General features: G+C 31.4%; 2 protein-coding genes across 2 annotated transcripts; one reads left to right on the top strand and one right to left on the bottom strand.

Moving 5' to 3' along the window:
* The first annotated feature begins 6,170 nt into the window (after positions 1-6,170).
* Positions 6,171-7,605, top strand: LOC100244210 (uncharacterized). Its single transcript, XM_002276551.5, has one exon. The coding sequence runs from the start codon at positions 6,412-6,414 to the stop codon at positions 7,372-7,374; it is 963 nt and encodes a 320-aa protein (XP_002276587.1). The 5' UTR covers positions 6,171-6,411; the 3' UTR covers positions 7,375-7,605.
* Positions 7,606-15,238: 7,633 nt separating this feature from the next.
* Positions 15,239-17,604, bottom strand: LOC100259742 (alpha carbonic anhydrase 1, chloroplastic). Its single transcript, XM_002282471.4, has 5 exons — positions 17,346-17,604; positions 17,007-17,221; positions 16,151-16,257; positions 15,855-15,957; positions 15,239-15,729 (listed from the first exon to the last, which is right to left on the bottom strand). The coding sequence occupies exons 1-5, from the start codon at positions 17,455-17,457 to the stop codon at positions 15,403-15,405; spliced, it is 864 nt and encodes a 287-aa protein (XP_002282507.1). The 5' UTR covers positions 17,458-17,604; the 3' UTR covers positions 15,239-15,402.
* Between the last annotated feature and the right edge of the window lie 1,709 nt (positions 17,605-19,313).

Genomic DNA, 19,313 nt, shown 5'->3' on the forward strand with positions numbered 1-19,313 from the left:
GGCCAGCCACAGGCACACTAGACACGTGTTCACTTTATAATATGGGCTTTGGGATGAATTCGGCCCAAAAAAGGCACAAGGGTATGCAGTTTATAATCTGGGTTTTGGGGTGAATTCGGCCTAACTTCATTATTTTTTATTTTTTCATTTTTTTGGGGAATACCTCCTGATCGAATTGAAGATGAAGTAATTGTCAACCGCTACTGTTGGGTCAAGTCCAATGGGCGTGGCCCCTTGGTCAACAGGATTTCAATTATATGATACCCACTCATGAAAAATGGAATAAAATCAGCCAGTGATAAATGAATTAGGTGATGGATGGATGCATGGTTGAACGCTGTTACGCTCGTGATCTGTGCGCTTGTGGGTCAGCCATTGCCGGTGTGATAGAGCCACGTGTCTCTTCTTCAACGAAGCCCCATTTCATGCGGAGGACCCTGCACCATTGGGCCACATCGCCCTGGATACCCGTGCCCCTGATCCAACCCATTGGCCCAAAAGTAAAAATAAATAAATAAAATGCCAAACAAAATGATTTTATGAATTTTCTTCAAGGTCCTCTAGCTTGATTTTGAACATATTTTTTAATTTCAATTCAAACTAAATATATTTGATCAAATACTTTTTTTATTTTAAATAAAATTAACAAATAAATATCGTATAAAATATATTTTATAAAATATCAAATTTTATTTATGTGCCAATGATGGAATAGAACCCTCCACTTTGTTTTATCTTATTAATCGAATAGAACCTTCTAGTGTTCGGGTTTCGGGTTTCACTTTTATCAAAATACAATTATTTTAAAACTTTGGGTATACCAACCATTGAATGTGATTTTTAGTAGATGGAATAAATACAATGATTATGCTTAGTGATAGTAGCTACATTTAATGTAACCATGCTAGACTGACTTTTTCACTAAATAAAAATGGAATCTGAATTATTAAATATAAAAAGAATACAAAACCAATTTAGCTTAGAGACGAAATGTAATTGTCTGGTGGGCCCTGTGGTTAGGACAATTATTGAAGGTGACATCAAGATTCAAGACCAAGTGGATGGATTAAGACTTTATGTATAGAACAATATTCATGCATCCAGGATTCCGGATGTGATTGAGTGGGCATCGCCGTTTGATTTAATCGCACTGTTTCTGACTCTCTTTGCTTCCTGTTTCAAGCTTGGGATGGTTGTATGAGTTTGACCATTCTCTAATCACATTTTGTCTTCCCTATTTCTTAAGCTATGTGGCAAATTTTAGTTGGCAAATTATTTAGAAATTATTATTATTTTTTCTCTTTTGAGACAAGTTCAAACAGCTTACATCCTAAAATTTTATCAATTTCCTTGAATAGTCACCTAACTCTCTCAATATGTTCAATAATAAAATCATTACACTTTTATTTATGAGTGGATTAATTTAAAATTTATTATAAATTATTAATTTGATATAGTTATCTTTATAAATTATAATTATGATAAAATTAATTAAATAACAATAGAAATTATAAAATAACAAAAAAAATCATTAAAAACAAATATAACAAATAAGGGTAAAAAGGTAAAATAAAAATATAAATTGAATAAATTAATTATTTTTGTTTATTATTTAAAATATATTTAATTTATTTAATATATTAAATTAAATTATTAAATCACTTTAAATTATTAAATTGATTTATTAAATACCAGTTTAATTTCAAACTAATTTTTTTATTGACATTCAAAGATAGAATTGTAACCTTGCATTGGGATGACACCTAGATTCTTTTTCATGCATTTGAATTATAATCTATTATTTAATCATCCAATTAAAAAATAAAAAATAGTGTAAACAAATTAATTCCCATCTATGAGTACAAACATTAAAATAGTGTTACAAAATCAAATTAAATTTAAAAGAAATTAAATAAGACTATTATAATTTGAAAAAAAATAGAAAAAAATCAAAACATTAAAAATGTATTTTTCCAACAATTTTTTTTGTAGTACTTTAAAAAAAATGATCGTATCTATATTTAAATTGCAAATAAAATTTTATTCTAATTATCCAAAAAAAAGAAAAACTGTTTTCCACCGACAAGTTACTCATGCTTCTTCACTTCCTCCTACTACCTTAGTGGATGGAAAATAGAAAAAAAAATCTCCAAAAGGTGTTATCATAAACAAAACAACACAAAATTTAACATGTTCCGGAACATGAGGGATAATAAAATTCATAAAGCTTGTAACCACGTTTTGTGCCCCAAAAAAAAAAGGTTCGGTTCTAGAACAAAAAAAGAAAAAAGGTCAGGTTCTGGAACCACAACAAAGAGAGATTCATCATGGCTAACGTAGAATACCTTTTTTGGCGGCGGCTTTTGTTGAGGTTGGCGCCACTAGAAACCAAAGGAAAGGCTTCGTCTCCACCTCTCCATACTTTAACGTGGTTTTGACTCTTCTTCCTTTGGGCCCCACCTTTTTTGTTTCTTTACATTCACACATCACTTTTATTTATTTGTTTTTTTCCTTCATTTTTTTTTTTGGCTCGGCTTGATTTTGGTCCACTCCACGCCAAGCTCGTCACATGAACTGTGTAACAGCGCTGCGGTACAGTCACGCGGTTCCAAGGTGGCAAATCTCAATTCAGCCTTTTTTTTAATTAATTATTTTAATTTTTCATTTTTCATTTTTTTATTTCAAGCTTTTAATTAACTTTCCCATCTGTATTTATAATATATATTAGTTTTTACAAGTATTGTTAATGCAGGGAAGATCTAGAGGCATTGTAGCTCCTTGATGTTTTCATCCCCTCAACTGAGAGCGATGCTTTCTTCCACTCTTTTGTAAAAGATATTTGGATAGATGGTTCGAACACACCCTTCGAAGCTTTTGTCAAATTGGCGATAAAGCATATTGGTCTTATGAAGTTTTTTTAATGAATGCTTACTTCTCCGTCTCAACTGAGTCATCAAAAGCCTTTTATAGTGTTTGAAGCCTTATCATATCGAGGGTGACAGAGCAATCATTATCCTGCGGGCAGTTGATAAAGATTGTTGGTGAGACGACAAGTCGTCTCACTTGTCCTTTCATTCTGCAAGCGCACGCAGGGCAGGGTGTAGTAGGTCGCCTGAAAAGACTTAAGGATGTTCTATCGAGTGTGTTTTTGGCAGGATGAGTAATGATTACCTGCAAAATATGGTTAGGGGTCCTAGGAGTACAATTACTAGGTTCGGACTAAACGTCCGAACAAAGGGCAGGACGTGCCACATGTCCATTAAAAGGGTACCTTGTGAGGCCAGGGTGGTCTACCACATGTTCGTTTAGAGGAGATCCCTGCAAGTATGACATGGTAGAGTCTTCTATTAATTTTTTTTTTTGAAAAAATAAAAATAAAAATTCACTTATATTAAGCGTCTTAATTTTAATTACAATTAAAATGATTAAATATTCACATTTGTTTTCTATTTTTAAAATAAAAAATTGTGATAATTTTTATAAAAGGTATAAATTTTTTTAAAGGTTCATATTAAAAAAAAAATTTAAATTGTTTAAAAAAATTAGAATAGAAAAAAGTTACCATCTTAATTTCTAAATTTTTATAAAATTATTTTTCAAAGATATGAAATAATTTATACCTTTTATGTAATATATTCTACTTTTTATACAGATTTTATTTCTAATTTAAATTTTGAAAACAAAAAAAGGTATATTTTGATATTGAATATATTTATTAATCTTTATATAAAATATAAAATATAAAATATTTTAAAGATTTATATTAAAAATAATATTTTAAAAAATTATTTAGAATTTTTGGGATGCCAAATTGTTTAAAGTAATTTTTAATAAGGCAAGTCTCTAGAATTTCTATTTTTTTTTTATATATATTTTCTCTTTTTAAAGCCTAATGGAACTAAACTTTATAAATATAAAATATTATAGAAGTACGAGGGTTTGTTTGATAATTATTTTGGAGAATAGTTTTTTTTCTTCAAAACAAAAAAAATAAAATTGTTTTGTTTTATATTATTTTCACTTTTTTTCTTTTACTGTTTTAAAAAATAATTATATATATGTATATAATGATTAAAAATAAAATATTAGATATAAAAATTATTTTTAAAACATATTTAAAAATATTTAAAATAAGTTAAAAATATTTTAGGTTTTCAAATAAATTTTTATTTTATAAAATATTAAAAAATAGTTTTTAAAAACTGTTTTGAAAATAGTTATCAAACAAATCCTAAAATTTTGAATTCTGAGCTCGATAAATCAAAAGCAAGATTGCCTAATTTTCTGAATACCCAATTTGAGATTAAAAGATTACTTGTGTATAAATCATATGATTTGTCCTTTCTTATTAAAGATGTCATAATATGTGTAGAATTCATTACAAATGGATTACCAGAGTTTGACTCTGCTTTGCATAATGTAAAAAGTAAAAACCACGAGGTCAAGAAGAGCAAGGCATGATTTCAAATCCCAGTTAAAAAAATGAATCTTTTGGCGTTGGTTGTGAATTAAAAATGGAATGATTTCATTTTCATGTGAACCACAAATGTCAAACTTATTCCCATTAGACTAAATCCGGTCATCAATTGGACCCTCTATATATTTATACATTGCAGGTTGACAAGAGGACCAGTTCTGTCCCCATGTCTCTCGTTTATCCCTTTTTCTAACACCCACATTATTTGGACTCACCATTATATACACGACTGGGACTGGGGAGCACCTCGTTTTGGTAGGTGCGATTATACCCATACTAAAAATGGGTAACGAAGTATTTGCGAATGGGGGGAGACGATGAGAACGAGAGGGAGGAATGAAAAATGCAAAGTGAAAACAGAAAACCATGCAACCATGGCCTGTGCTCCATATACGGTGTGGTGGTGATGGGCCCCCATAGGCCATTTTTAAAGCTACGATAATGCGTAATCACCATCCGGATGGGCAAAAGGGAGAGCAATAATGGAAAGGGAGTGTTCCTTTTTGTTTCCATGTTAAGTAAAAAGGATGACAATGTATGCATATGTGGGCGCAGATGATGGGGGGAAGCAAAGATACAAAGCTGACAGGATTTCTTGAGGGAGATGAGATTGAATCCTCCCTCATTTGCTGTCCTTGGCTCGTACTGATTCCTTCACACATCATGTTTCCATGTTTTCCGTCCGTTCTATTTTTCCTCCATCTCCCCCTAAGCCTCTCTCACAATCTTACCTCACACTACTCACTCTTCCATCAAATTCTGGACAGTCACCATGTGAGCAAGTGGACTTTGTTGTCATGAATTTCTTCAAATGCCCCTTCTTTTTTTCTTTTTGGGTTAGAAAGATTTTCATTTAAACAATTTCAGGGGACAAGATATAGCTAATATGAATTAAAATCGATTGGGGGACCTCAATCAGACTTCAATTATTCAATTGGCATAATGATGCGTGTTTGATTATTCGGTTTTTATTATTTGGAACAAGGCGGTGCCTCCATATGGACACCATGTCATGAAAAACGACTCTGCCCCAATAATGGGAGCAAAGTATTAGGCCTTCTTACAAACACTTATGGGGCAATATAGAATCAAGTTGTTGAATATGTTTAGGTCCTGAGATAATCATTTTACAAAAAAAAAATGGAAGGCGAATTAAATTGATGTGGTGGTTGGTTTTGTGGGATGTTCGAAGACTTTAGGCGTGATAATTTGTATGTTGTTACGAGGTGAAAGCGAAGCAGTTGGCTGAAAAATGGGGAGTTGGTGAGTTAGTTAGTAGGGTGAAGACCAGATCCAAATCCCTGACTAATTTTCGTACCACAAATAGCTAACTGTAATGCTTTGGCAGGAAGTTAAGCATATTGGAAAAATAAAATTGAAGTAGAATTGGATCTAGTGATCGGATCCTTTAATTGAGAATACAAGGGTGAGGGCGTGTGGTGCGTGGTGAGCTGAAATGGGAGTGTGGCTGGGAGCCAAAAGAGGAGGAAGCCGGTGATCAGATCCTTTAATTGAGAATACAAGGGTGAGGGCGTGTGGTGCGTGGTGAGCTAAAAATGGGAGTGTGGCTGGGAGCCAAAAGAGGAGGAAGCCGGTCAGTTAGGGAACGTGACGCAAAGAAGTGATTTGTACTCTTTTGACAAAAGCGTCCCAATCTTTTTAATCTCTCTCTTTCTCTGAAAACCACCGGGCACGAGTCAACAAGTTAAAACTCCCTCCAAATATTCTATATTTCCTCTCTTTCCATTTTCACATTTCCATTCCTATCCTTTTTTATATTTTTATATATATTTTTTATTTTTTTTATTTTCTTGCGAAACAAACGCACTTCCTTTTTAAAGTCTCCCATCCCATTCATACCACCACGGCACCACCTTCATACCATCTACTCTCCCTCTCTCTTTCTGGACTTTCTCTCTCCAAGCCTGAGTAGGATGCCACAGGTAGATCTAGAAACCCTAGTTTCAGTCTGCGGCGGCGGTGGTTGTGACCGGAAGATCGCTTGTGAAACACTAGCAGATGGCGATGTTGCACCAGAAGGAACAGATCTCCCGGAAGTTGCTCCTGATTTCCCGCCAGAATCTTTCTGGCTTTCCAAAGACGCTGAACTCGATTGGTTCGATCGGAACGCGTTCTACGAGCGAAAAGAATCCACCAAAGGAAACTCCACTTCCACTAACTTGAATCCCAATCACAATTCCCATTCTAATTCTTCTTCTCAGCGATTTTCTTTGAATTTGAAGTCTAAGGCTTCGATCATTGGGTTGCCGAAGCCACAGAAACCTTGCTATACTGATGCGAAGACCCGGCGGAACTGTCGAGCGTCAAATACGCGACTGTTCCTGAAACGGACCGAGCCTACAGGGAAATCTGCGGTTCCGATGGCGGAACCGTCGTCGCCGAAGGTTTCTTGTATGGGAAGAGTGAGATCGAAGAAGGACCGAAGCCGTCGATTAAGAAACCGACAACGGTCAATAAAATCACCGGCGGAGATGGCGACGGTGGCAGCGGAAGCAAAGATGATAAGATCAAAATCCGGAAAACATAAGAAAGGTGGATTCTGGAAGAACCTTAAGTCGATATTCCGGACCGGCCGAGCAAAGCCAATCAAGGGAGTTCCGGAGCCGCCAAAACAGTCATCTCCAAGAAACAGCTTCACAGCGAGAGCACGGGAGATGCACACAAGCGAACCGGAGTCGGAGCCTCCCACTCTGGGAGGGGTGCAGCGATTCGCATCCGGTCGGAGATCCGATTCGTGGATAGACGATGTGGAAGTAGACGTGGCAAAATCAGAGTCGTTGGATCGGGATTTCATATGGAGACGACGTGCAATGGCCCCACCAAAGGAAGTTGATTGCGGTCGTGATTGGCAGCATGCGGGACCCGCCTCAGCTTAAATGGGTTGTTGGGCTGACGCCTCAACCCCACCTTTTTAAGGTAGAAAGTAAAAAAACTAGAGTTTTCAGCGTATTGGATTTTGGATTTTATTTTTCCTCCGCTCATTTGATATAAATGTTGAAATGATATGATTTTTGTAAATATATAAGGAATGGTTTTTGAGTGAGCACCTGTAAATTTGCGTCTAATTTTAATAAAAGCAATTCGTGGAAGCCCACTGTTTCGGTGAATTTTCGGATTTTGGAATGGAGTCTGAGAAATTAGGTTTTAATTGAAACTTAGATTTCAATCTTTGAATCGATAGTTTAGATAATTAAACGGAGTTTATTTATAAAAAGGTACTCAATTTATCAAACAAATTAGGAAAAAGAAAATACATAAATATAATTCGTTAAATTTCTCTAATTTTTATTAATTTTCCAAATAATTGAATTTTTAAGAGATAAAAAGAAAAATTTTAATTAATTATAATAAAAATAATTTTGGAATTAGTAAAAGGCTAAAAGCATGTATCGGGCAAAATGCAGCAATGAATGACCAGGGCCTCCTCGTAAATAGAGTAACTGCTAGCTGGTGAGATCAAGGGCTCCAGGCTCCGGACCTTCAACCCAAGCACACAGAATATCTTTGGATATGTTAAAACAGGGGGAAAAAAATCAAAATAAGGTAGTTGAGGAAAATGGGGAACACGCAATGACACATTGATGGTGATGGTCGTTGGTAATTTAAAGATTCAAATAATATTATTAACAAAATATGGTGATCGGTCCATAATCATGCAGTTCATTTAAGGTATGGGTCAAAGAAATTGATCGTTGCCCTTCATTCAATTTTGTTTGAAGTGTGGAATGGTCTTAGTATGCATTGATTTTTGTGGGTGGTGGGTCTGAGTCTTTGTTTTATAAAGCCAAGCCATCACTGCCATTGACTCCTAGGGTACATTTAATTATGTCACTTAGGAATTTTGAGGAGTTTGGTGCCTCTCTGCCGACCCCTTCTTTCTTTGAAAATCACTTGATTACACTCATTGTCTGCTGTTGTTTTTAAAGTATAATTACCAGAAAGAGAAACCCTATCATCGGATAAAAAATTATTCTCAGTAGGAAAAATAATTTCAAATTTATAACAATTTTTGCCAGAAAGAAAAGAAGAAGAATTGGTTTTTTTGTCAACTTGGAAATCGTATTCGAAAAGACGATTTCTAAAAAAAAATTAAAAATTACTACCCCAGGAAATCATCTCTTCACCACCCAAATTTCAAACTTTTATATATTTTAATATCTTTAATTATCTTCATATTATAAAAACAAATAATACAATTTAATTATACTCATATAATTATTTTAAATATATATTATAAAATTAATTAATTTAATTTACTAAATTTAATATAAGATAAATAATATTTATCTATTGTGTTTTTTTTCTTTCACTTTGCAATTAAAAAAAACTATTATCAATTTATATGAAAAAATGAGTTTAAAAAAACAAATTTGTTATTAATTTATTAAATAATTATTTACAAAATAAATAATTTTGTTTTGTTTTAATTTTAAAATTAATTATATTATATAAATTTTAAAATTAAAAATATTAATATTTTAAGTTAAAATTTCATGTGTTGTCATAACTCTTATAACCTATTATACTTCATCACACAAATTTGAAGATCGTTTGCTACTCTCACATAGCTAACCCATAGGTATAGGAGAATCTTACCTATTGCATGTGTTGTCATTTCCACTCATTTAATACTCCACCAATTTGATTGTTATACTCCACTCCACCTACACACTACACTCATCCTACCTTTTTTCAACTTCTCATTCTAATTTTCACCTTTAAACTTTTTCACTTTTATTTTCCCCATCTTCCACACTTGAAATTCAATTTTTCACTTATCAGTTTCTCATCTTCCATCACTCCCATCTATATCCCTCGTTCTCTTTAGTATACTTCTAAGCATATCTCCTTTCTTTTCTTCGACACTCATGCTGCTTATAATGTAATATTTTTGCCTTTATTTCATATTTATTGTGTAATGCATAATAGATATTTGTTGTTATATGTATTTTTTTAATTTATTGAATTTAAGATAAATGAATTAAATCATTTAAAAAATAATTGTGTATAATATAAAATAGTAACTGTGAGTATTAAATGTATATATAATATATATTTAAATATTAAAATATTATATACATTTAAATATCCATTTTAAAAAAGAAAAGAAAGATATAATTGTAAAATATTAGAATATATAATAAAATAAAATAAATAAATTTAGTAATGGTTGTTAGTGTTTAATTATTTTTTTTCATATAATATTATTTAAAAAATATTAAAATATAAGAAATATAAGTAAAACATTATCCGAAATTATGAATTTATCTTCTATATTTTATAAAAATTAATATTAATATTAAATTATTGAAAAAATTCTTGTAAGATATTGTGAGATAAACATAAAAAATAAATAAAAGTAGAAATAAAACTAAAATATTATTTTATTTATTTAAATGGATATTTTAATGTATAATATATATATATATATATATATATATATATATATATATATAAGTAATTATGTATAATATAAATAGTAACGGTGAGTATTAAAGGTATATAATATATATTTAAATATTAAAATATTATATACATTTCAATATCCATTTTAAAAAAGAAAAGAAAGATATAATTGTAAAATGTCAGAATATATAATAAAATAAAATAAATAAAATTAGTAATGGTTGTTAGTATTAAATTATTATTTTTGCATATAATATTATTTAAAAAATATTAAAATATAAGTAGAACATTATCTAAGAGTTGATCTTATCTTATATAATATGTAAATGTACATTTAAAATGTTATATTATATACATTTAAATATACATTTTAAAAAAGAAAATAAATATATTGTAACGGACAATGCACCATAATATTAGTAAAATAAATTTGCAAAATACATATTGTATATCATTTATTATCATAAATTTTATTGATGATGATACTTCTTTGTTGATATTTTGAATAGGTTTGATAATGGATGGTTACACCACAGTGTTGTGTTATACCAGGGGTGAAATTATTGATTGTAAATTTGGGGTATGTTATAATCGTCCTCCTAATAAAGATGTTTCAATCAATAGTATGATAACATTTGATGAGTTAGAAACAAAATTGTGTCATGCTCTGAATATTAATCGTACTTACACTAAGTTAAATATGGTGTTCTGATATCTAATTCCCTTTCCAAATGGTAGGGGTACTGTTAATTATGTCCCTTTGTCTATTCGAGATAATGGTGATGTGAGCATAATGTTTACTATTGTCGCACAATCTCCTCCTCCAAATTCTATTGTAATGTATTGTCAAACTTCTTCCATTGATTATCACTCCATGCCTAGTAGCTTTACTACCCCAATGCATATTGAAAGTCTAGGTCTAAGTCAACAAATGGTAGAAGAGAACACATCTTCCCCTATGTATATGCAAAGTTATGATAATGATATGAAACCTATAGTTAGGGTAGATATGGCGGGGGTTACTGATTCAATTGTAATGATAGTTGGAAATTATGTTGATATTTTACTTGGAAATGATGATGACAATGTGGAGTTATTTGATGAAGATGATGGTAATGAGTATATTGTAGACAGAGAGGATAATGAAAATACAGAAAATGATGCATCATTGGTAGGTGGTGGTGAACATGATGTCCCTTCCCCAATATTTAGAGAATTGAATTGGGATGTAATTAACTCCATGGCTGACAAGGATTTACTAGCACACACTGGCTTATGGAATGAATCACATGAATTAATTAAGGGTTTACGGTTTGAGAGTAAGGTAGACTTACAATATGTTGTTAAACGTTATTCCATATGTAGGAATCAACATTTGATTGTTATTGAATTTGAGCCAGATATGTGGGTTGTAAAGTGTAAAAAATGGTCTGAGGGTTGTAATTGGAGGCTTCGTGCATGTCGTCGTAAATCTCATGGTTTGTTAGAGATAACAAAGTACATAGGTCATCACACTTGTGTTTACCCTAAACTATCACAAGACCACTCACAATTAAACTCCACATTCATTACACGAGAAGTTCAAAATGTAGTCGAAAATGATCACACAATTTCAATTGTTGCATTACATCAAATAGTGAAAGATAAATTTGGTTATAATGTTCATTACAAGAGGATTTGGGAAGCAAAAAGGAAAACAATCATAAGGATATTTGGTGATTGGGATGAATCTTACCAAGCTCTACATAGGTGGATGAATATTGTTAAACTTACTAACCCTGGGACTAAGGTTGTTTGGACCTGTAACAAAATGAGAGAACTCGATACATCATGTGCATCAATACGGGATGCTCGACACATCTCTCGATATAGCCAAGCTAGGCAAGCACTACCCCAATTGTAAGTACCAGTAACTCCAAGATCTTCAAATAGAGGTAAAAACATTAAGTGTACCCTATTGTTCGATTTATCCGCAAAAAGAAAACCTTCAATCAACTGTAAGATGAATGCCCTAGCATAGCATCTCACGAACTCCACATCAGCATCAGGTGGCAATGAAGGAAAATGCTCTGTCAACCAAGTCAAACGAAGTCTTTGTCCAGATATATCTCCATCTTCAGGCACCGCTCCTAACAATGTAGCACACACCTCTCTCCAATCCAAGCATGTGGTGCTGCTAACTGCAACACCATCAATTGGTAAGGCTAAAATAATGCTAACATCCTGAAGTGTGATGGTACACTCTCCCTGAGGTACATGAAAAGTGTGGGTCTCAGGGCGCCATCTTTCTATGAATGTTGTAATAAGGTGCCAATCTAATGAAATGAAACCTAATCGGGTAATACCGTAGAATCCAGATTGTTGCAAATATGGAATGATACGTGCATCCAAAACACTATTACGATAAAAACTTGCTTCACGATGTCAACAATGGAGCTCTCCAAGATCATTTCATTCTCATATAAGTGAAGATCAGTGTACTTTCTGGTTATACAGAACAAAACGATCTATAGGTCCAAGATCCATAAGAATGTATTCCCTGCATCATTTAAATATTTTTTAATATTTTAATATTCTAATATTTTATAATTGTATATTTCTTTTCTTTTTTAAAATGGATATTAAAATGTATATAATATTTTAATATTTAAATATATATTATATACCTTTTATACTCACCGTTACTATTTTATATTATACACAATTACTTATATATATATATTATACATTAAAATATCCATTTAAATAAATCAAATAATATTTTAGTTTTATTTCTATTTTTATTTATTTTTTATTTTTATCTTTCAATATCTTACAATAATTTTTTCAATAATTTAAGACTAATATTAATTTTTATAAAATATAGAAGATAAATTCATAATTTCGGATAATGTTCTACTTATATTTCTTATATTTTCATATTTTTTAAATAATATTATATGCAAAAAAATAATTTAACACTAACAACCATTACTAAACTTATTTATTTTATTTTGTTATATATTCTAACATTTTACAATTATATCTTTCTTTTCTTTTTTTAAATGGATATTTAAATGTATATAATATTTTAATATTTAAATATATATTATATATATTTAATACTCACGGTTACTATTTTATATTATACACAATTACTTTTATATATATATATATATATATATATATATATATATTATACATTTAAATAAATCAAATAACATTTTAGTTTTATTTCTACTTTTATTTATATTTTATTTTTACATCTCATTGTTTTACAACAATTTTTTCAATTATTTAACACTAATATTAATTTTAAAAAATATATAGGATAAATTCATAATTTCAGATAATGTTGTATTTCTATTTTCTAGCTTTTAATATTTTTTTAAATCATATATTATGCAAAATATATAGAAATATAATTATTCTATTATTATTATTATTTTTCATTCTATATTTTATTTTATTTTTAAATTTAAATTTTAATATTTTATAAAACGTATTATTTGATTGATAAACATAAGCAATAATCTTATTATTTCATATTAATTAAATAAACTAATATCATTTTTATTTTTTGAATGATTTAATTCATTTATCTTTACATAATGATAATTTACAAAAAATAATATTCTAAAAAAATTACCGTAAATCCAATAAATTAAAAAAAAAACATATAACAACAAATATCTATTATGCATTACACAATAAATATGAAATACAAACAAAAATATTACCTATGAATAAAATAATATATCTTTTATTTTTTTGAATGATTTAATCTATTTAAAATAATAATTTCTGATAAATATTATTCAAACAAATATTATATAATCCAAATAAATTTAAAAACTTATATAATAATAAAAACTATACATTATAAAATAACTTGAAATAAAAATAAAGCAAAAATATTACCTTATAAGTAGCGTGAGTGTTGAAGAAAAAAAATAAGATATGCTCAGAAGTCTATCAAAGAGAACAAGGGATATAAATGAAAGTGATGGAAGGTGAAAAACTAATAAATGAAAAATTGAGTTTCAAGTGGGGAAGATGGAGAAAATGGTAGCGAATAAGTTTGAAGGTGAAAATGAGAATGAAGAAGATAATTTATAGTGTACGAGAAGTTGGAAAAAAGTAGAATAAATGTAGTGTGTAGGTGGAGTATAACAGTTGAGTATTAAATGAGTGAAAATGACAACACATACAATAGGTAAGATTTTCTTATACCTATGGGCTAGCTATGAGAGGGTAGCAAATGGTCTTCAGCTTTCTCTGATGAATTATAATAGGTCATAAGAGTTATGACAACACATGAAATTTTAACTTAAAAGATTAATATTTTTAACATTAAAATTTATATAATATAATTAATTTAAAAATTAAAACAAAATAAAATTATTTATTTTGTAAATAATTATTTAATAAATTAATAACAATTTTATTTTTTTAAACTCATTTTTTCATATAAATTGATAATAGTTTTTTTTAATTGCAAAAGAAAAAAAACACAATAGATAAATATTATTTATCTTATATTAAATTTAGTAAATAAAATTAATTAAATTTATAATATATATTTATAATAATTATATGATTATAATTAATTATTTAATTTTAAAATGGATTTATAACATATTTTTATATTAAATTGTATTATTTGTTTTTATAATATGGAGATAATTAAAGATATTAAAATATATACAAGTTTGAAATTTGGGTGGTGAAGAGATGATTTCCTGGGGTAGTAATTTTTTTTTAAATAGATGATTTTTTTGGAAATCGTCTTTTCAAAAAATGATTTTTGAGTGGTTAATTTTTTTATATATATATATTTGTTTTTGTGGAAATCGTTTTCTCAAAAGATGATTTCTGAGTGGTTAATTTTTTTTTATATGTTTGTTAGGATGGAAATGGTTTTTTCAAAAGACGATTTTTGAAGGATTAATTTTTTTTTTTTTTTTTATTGGTTTTGGTGGAAACCGTCTTTTCAAAAGACGATTTATAAGTTCACAAAAAAAAACAACTTTCCTTCTTTTATGGCAAAAACTGTCGTAGATTTGGAATTACTTTTCGATAATTTAAGAATAATTTTTGAAGCACTTCGGCTCGTGGCCTGTTCACCCGTGTTTTGTGGGGAAAAAAAGGCAAAAGAGGACATAATTTGAAAGTGAAATCTTTGAGTTAAGAATGGGCCGACGGCATGCATATTTAGTGTTTAATACGATGGATGGGCTTGGATTTGAAACATGTAAAAGAGGGATGAAAAAGGCCTGGATCATTTTCATTTTTGGAGGCAATCATCTATGTCCACGCATGATCTTGATCCCTCAGTGTCTAAAATGGAAATCATTGAAAGAAATTATTATCATGTTTGGAATATATTTGATGGTGATGATGATGAAATATCAGAAGGTCTACATTTTAGTAGATCAAGAGACAACTAACTACATACATGGAAGATGGAAAAACACAGAGCCAATCCTTGCTACTAAGACGGTGAATTGGAGATTAGATTAGAAATCACTGCCATCTGGAGTCTCATCATAAAGCTGAATGCGTCGGCCATTGAGAGGCTGGAGAGGGCGTGAGTTGTCCTTGCAATCGGAATTCAAAGGAGCCTTCAGAGCAGCAACCTGGTCCTTGGATATATCTCTGATCTTGCCCAGGATGTGCCAGGCAACTTTCTCGGAGCAGGGGGGAGTAGTGAGAGAACCCATGTATCTGTAATACCTGCGGGTGTTTCGCCTGATGAGCTTAGTGTCCATTGTCCCTAGAGAAACTTGAGATTGCTCATTGCTTGCACAAACATCCTTGGCCAGCTCGTCTAACTTATTCTTCAACTGCACCCATGTCCAAATCCCAATTATGGCCTTGTTTATAACTTATAATAAGACCTAACGTCCTAAGCTAATAATAAGCATGAGCGAGAAAGAGAGAGAGAGAGAGAGAGAAGACATGTATGTACCTTGGAGAGGAGGGGATCAGCATCACCATATTGGTAGAGGATGCCCACAACTGCTATGTTTCCATCATCAGTTCTGTGGACAAGATGCAGCTCTGCTGGATACCTGGCAAACCAAATCCCATCAACCCAATAATATCCAAGGGTAAAGGTAAAAATACATGTCTGTTTATATGGGCTTCAATTGGTCAAGCCCTATATCATTAGGCCCATTGAGTGGACCACCAACCGACTGAAGCCTCCTTGGTTGTATTAGACTCTTACTATTAAAGGGATAGAGAAAGAGAGGGAGGTCTTACTGGAGTCCATCAATACGGTGCTCAGAAGGAGAGTGCCAGTGCATTTGCTTCAAGCTGTAGTTCTTACCATCTACTAACAACACTCCCACGTCTTCGTCAAAGCGCACCTGCCAATTTTCACCGTGAAAACCATTCTGCTGCTTCACCATAACTATCAATCACTGATGTAAATCACATAATAGTATGATAGGTTAATAATTCCAAGCCCAGTCCCCTTTGTCTAGTCTTTTACAAAAATAGAATATAGGTCATAACTAGTAATTCCATCCCAAATGATACTATAGAATAATCCTACTGCTAATGTCCTTAATGGTATGGTCGGCCCACTCCCCATTATGGCTGGGCTTGAACTGCTGGACTTGGGCTGGCACCACTTTTTGGCAAGTTCCGGACTCTTCCTCTCAAACTAATCCAATCGGAATGTAAAACAATGTCACCGAATTTGGTATCAAACTGTATAATCTGAATCCATACATGACGTAATATTCCACTTTTCGATACGTATCAAATCAATATTATATTCAGGCCCTAAATAATATACAGGTCAGGCTACCACCTTGATCTACATACCTGATAAAAGAAGCCGTATTATTCTTTGAAATGAATGGAAAGTATGACATAAATACCTCTTCTTTTCGTCCAAAATTTTTAGTCGGCATGAAAGCTTTTCCATTCACAAAATCACTTTCATGCTTATCATTTTTATTTTAAAATCTCAAAAAAAAAAAAAAAAAAATCAAAAATCAAAACCCATTATTGGTATCAGCTTCTCACCAAGTTACCCATTGTATGAATATAAAAAGAAGTGAGAATAAAATGGCGAAAAAAAGAAAGAAAGAAAAGATGAAGTGCAAACCCCAACGTTGAAGCCATTGTTAACCAAAGTGGATTTTCCAGGACGATAATTTCTGGATAAGGGTTTCAAATTTGGATTAAGCTCAGTTTTGTTGGTGATTATGTCAACTGGAGACTGCGATTTCCCAACTACGCATTCTTGGAATTGCGGATGCAACTTTCCCCAGTTGGCTGGTCCCATTTGTCCCGCGTAACTGAACGGAACTTCTTCCAGCTCTGATGCCATCCCATGCACAAATTTATTCAAAAAACCAACAAAAAAAAAGTTTTAAAAAAAGAGAAGTGAATGGTGATTGGTGACAGTAAGAAGAAGAAGATGAATGAGAGAGAATAAGGATACCCTCCGTGGTAAAGGCAAAAGCAGGAACATGCAGTAAAGCGAAAGCGAGGATGATGAAGCAGAAGGAGGAGGAGGATGGAGTGGCCATTGCTAGTCTCATGAAAATACTCATCAATATCTTGGGTGTATAGAGCTGGCTTTATATGTCTCCAATATGCCTTAAAAGAACTAGTGGTTGGACTCCTCTCCACCACCACCCTCCAAGGCCTTCTCCCAATTTTAGAGATCTTCTCACCTAAACTTTTGTGGCACCTTTGCTTTCTCCCTCTCCCCTATTTATATGCACATCATCTTTCCTCCCACTCATTAGGCTGACCTTTTTTTATTTTTTTATTTTTTTTGGGGTGTTTTAGTTTTAACCAACTAACAACAACCCATTATTGGGAAAAGACACATTTAGTAAATTATTTTTTTATTTTATTTATGTTTTCTTACAAATTATATTAAAATTAATTATTATGACACCATATGCCAACCCATGAAAATCTGATTCTCACCATTTCTTATCATCATTTACTCAACTATTTTCATTTTTATCATTTCTCTTGCCACTTGATTTAACCAGTGACCATAAAAGTATTTATTAAAAAAAAAAGTGAAAATGGAAGTGAAGGAAGCAAAAACACTACCATCTTGGACCAAAACTCAAAGCAATTTAGCTGAAGAGGAAATGGAAGTTAATGGAGGATTCAAAATAGGACCATATTGGTCTTCAATCGAAAAACCCATCAATCTCCACCCCTTAACTCCTCTACCTGAAATCTGGTTGTATTTTCAGGATTTAAGAAAAAGTTATTTTTTCAAAAGGAATTTCAAGCTTAAAATAAATGCTGGTTATTTCCCAAATCCAATGTAGCACACTACTCAAAGGTCATCAATTGATGGATGCTTCATGTTTGCTCTATTCATTTCAACCACTCATTGCCTTAGTGGGCTCCTCTCTCCAGTCTCCACCTCAAACATTTACCCTACTGTCAGAGTCCTGTGCTTTTTGGTTTTCGTCTTTTTATTAGTAATAATCCTTTAACTCACCTCTCTAACAAACACAATCTTAATTTTTGGTTGCCACCCAGTAGAAAAAATATATTAGGCAAGCAGTGAGGGCTTAAGCATCGAATTCAATTCATATTTTTTAGTCATATTTGGCATATGAAATCTTAAAGAAATTATTGAGGGTTAAGAGACTCTGACCAGACTTGGACTGTAGTGTTCCAATTGTCTGAAAACATTAAGTATATGCTGAATCACGGGCATGGTGTAGACTTGATAATAAGTGTTAATAAAAATGAATAGAAAGGGGTATGTTTGGACAGGAAGCTCCAAATCACAAATCCAATCCCATGATGGCAGGATCCCATCAGAGTAAAAGCAGTGGAACAAATGTAAAGACATCTACACATGACTGGATGGTATCAGCATCTCAACTTTTTTTTAGTCTAAAGACAAACACAACCTTACAGTGGATGGCAACCCTACCAATCCTCAAAACACATGCCCATCCCTAAGCTTCTTCTGTCTCCATACCACACTTTCTATTTGGTCCCTATTTCGTCCCTATTTCTCCCAATTAAAATAGACGTTACAACTGTAGAATATATGAGATATAAGTCAGTCAGTGGTAGGACTTCAACATACTGTGGCATATATTACCCACACCCAGACCACTAAAACCTAAAAGAATAATTATTTTAAAAAATAATATAATTTAGCATAACTTGCCGAAGCTGGGTTAGAGTGCCTAAGTGAGCTGATATGACTCAATAAATGAGATAAATAAAGGAAACAATTTTTAAAAGTTTTAAAACTATTCAAAAACAACCATTATATATATATATATATATATATATATATATATATATATATAAAATCTCTATGTGAGAACAATCTCTCCCTAAAAAATTAGAAAGAAAAGAATACATTTTCTTATATCTCTCTCAAAATAAAAAAAAGAATACAATTTTTCTTTCT

Source organism: Vitis vinifera, chromosome 8 (genome assembly GCF_030704535.1).
Source record: "Vitis vinifera cultivar Pinot Noir 40024 chromosome 8, ASM3070453v1".
NCBI classification, from domain to species: Eukaryota; Viridiplantae; Streptophyta; class Magnoliopsida; order Vitales; family Vitaceae; genus Vitis; species Vitis vinifera.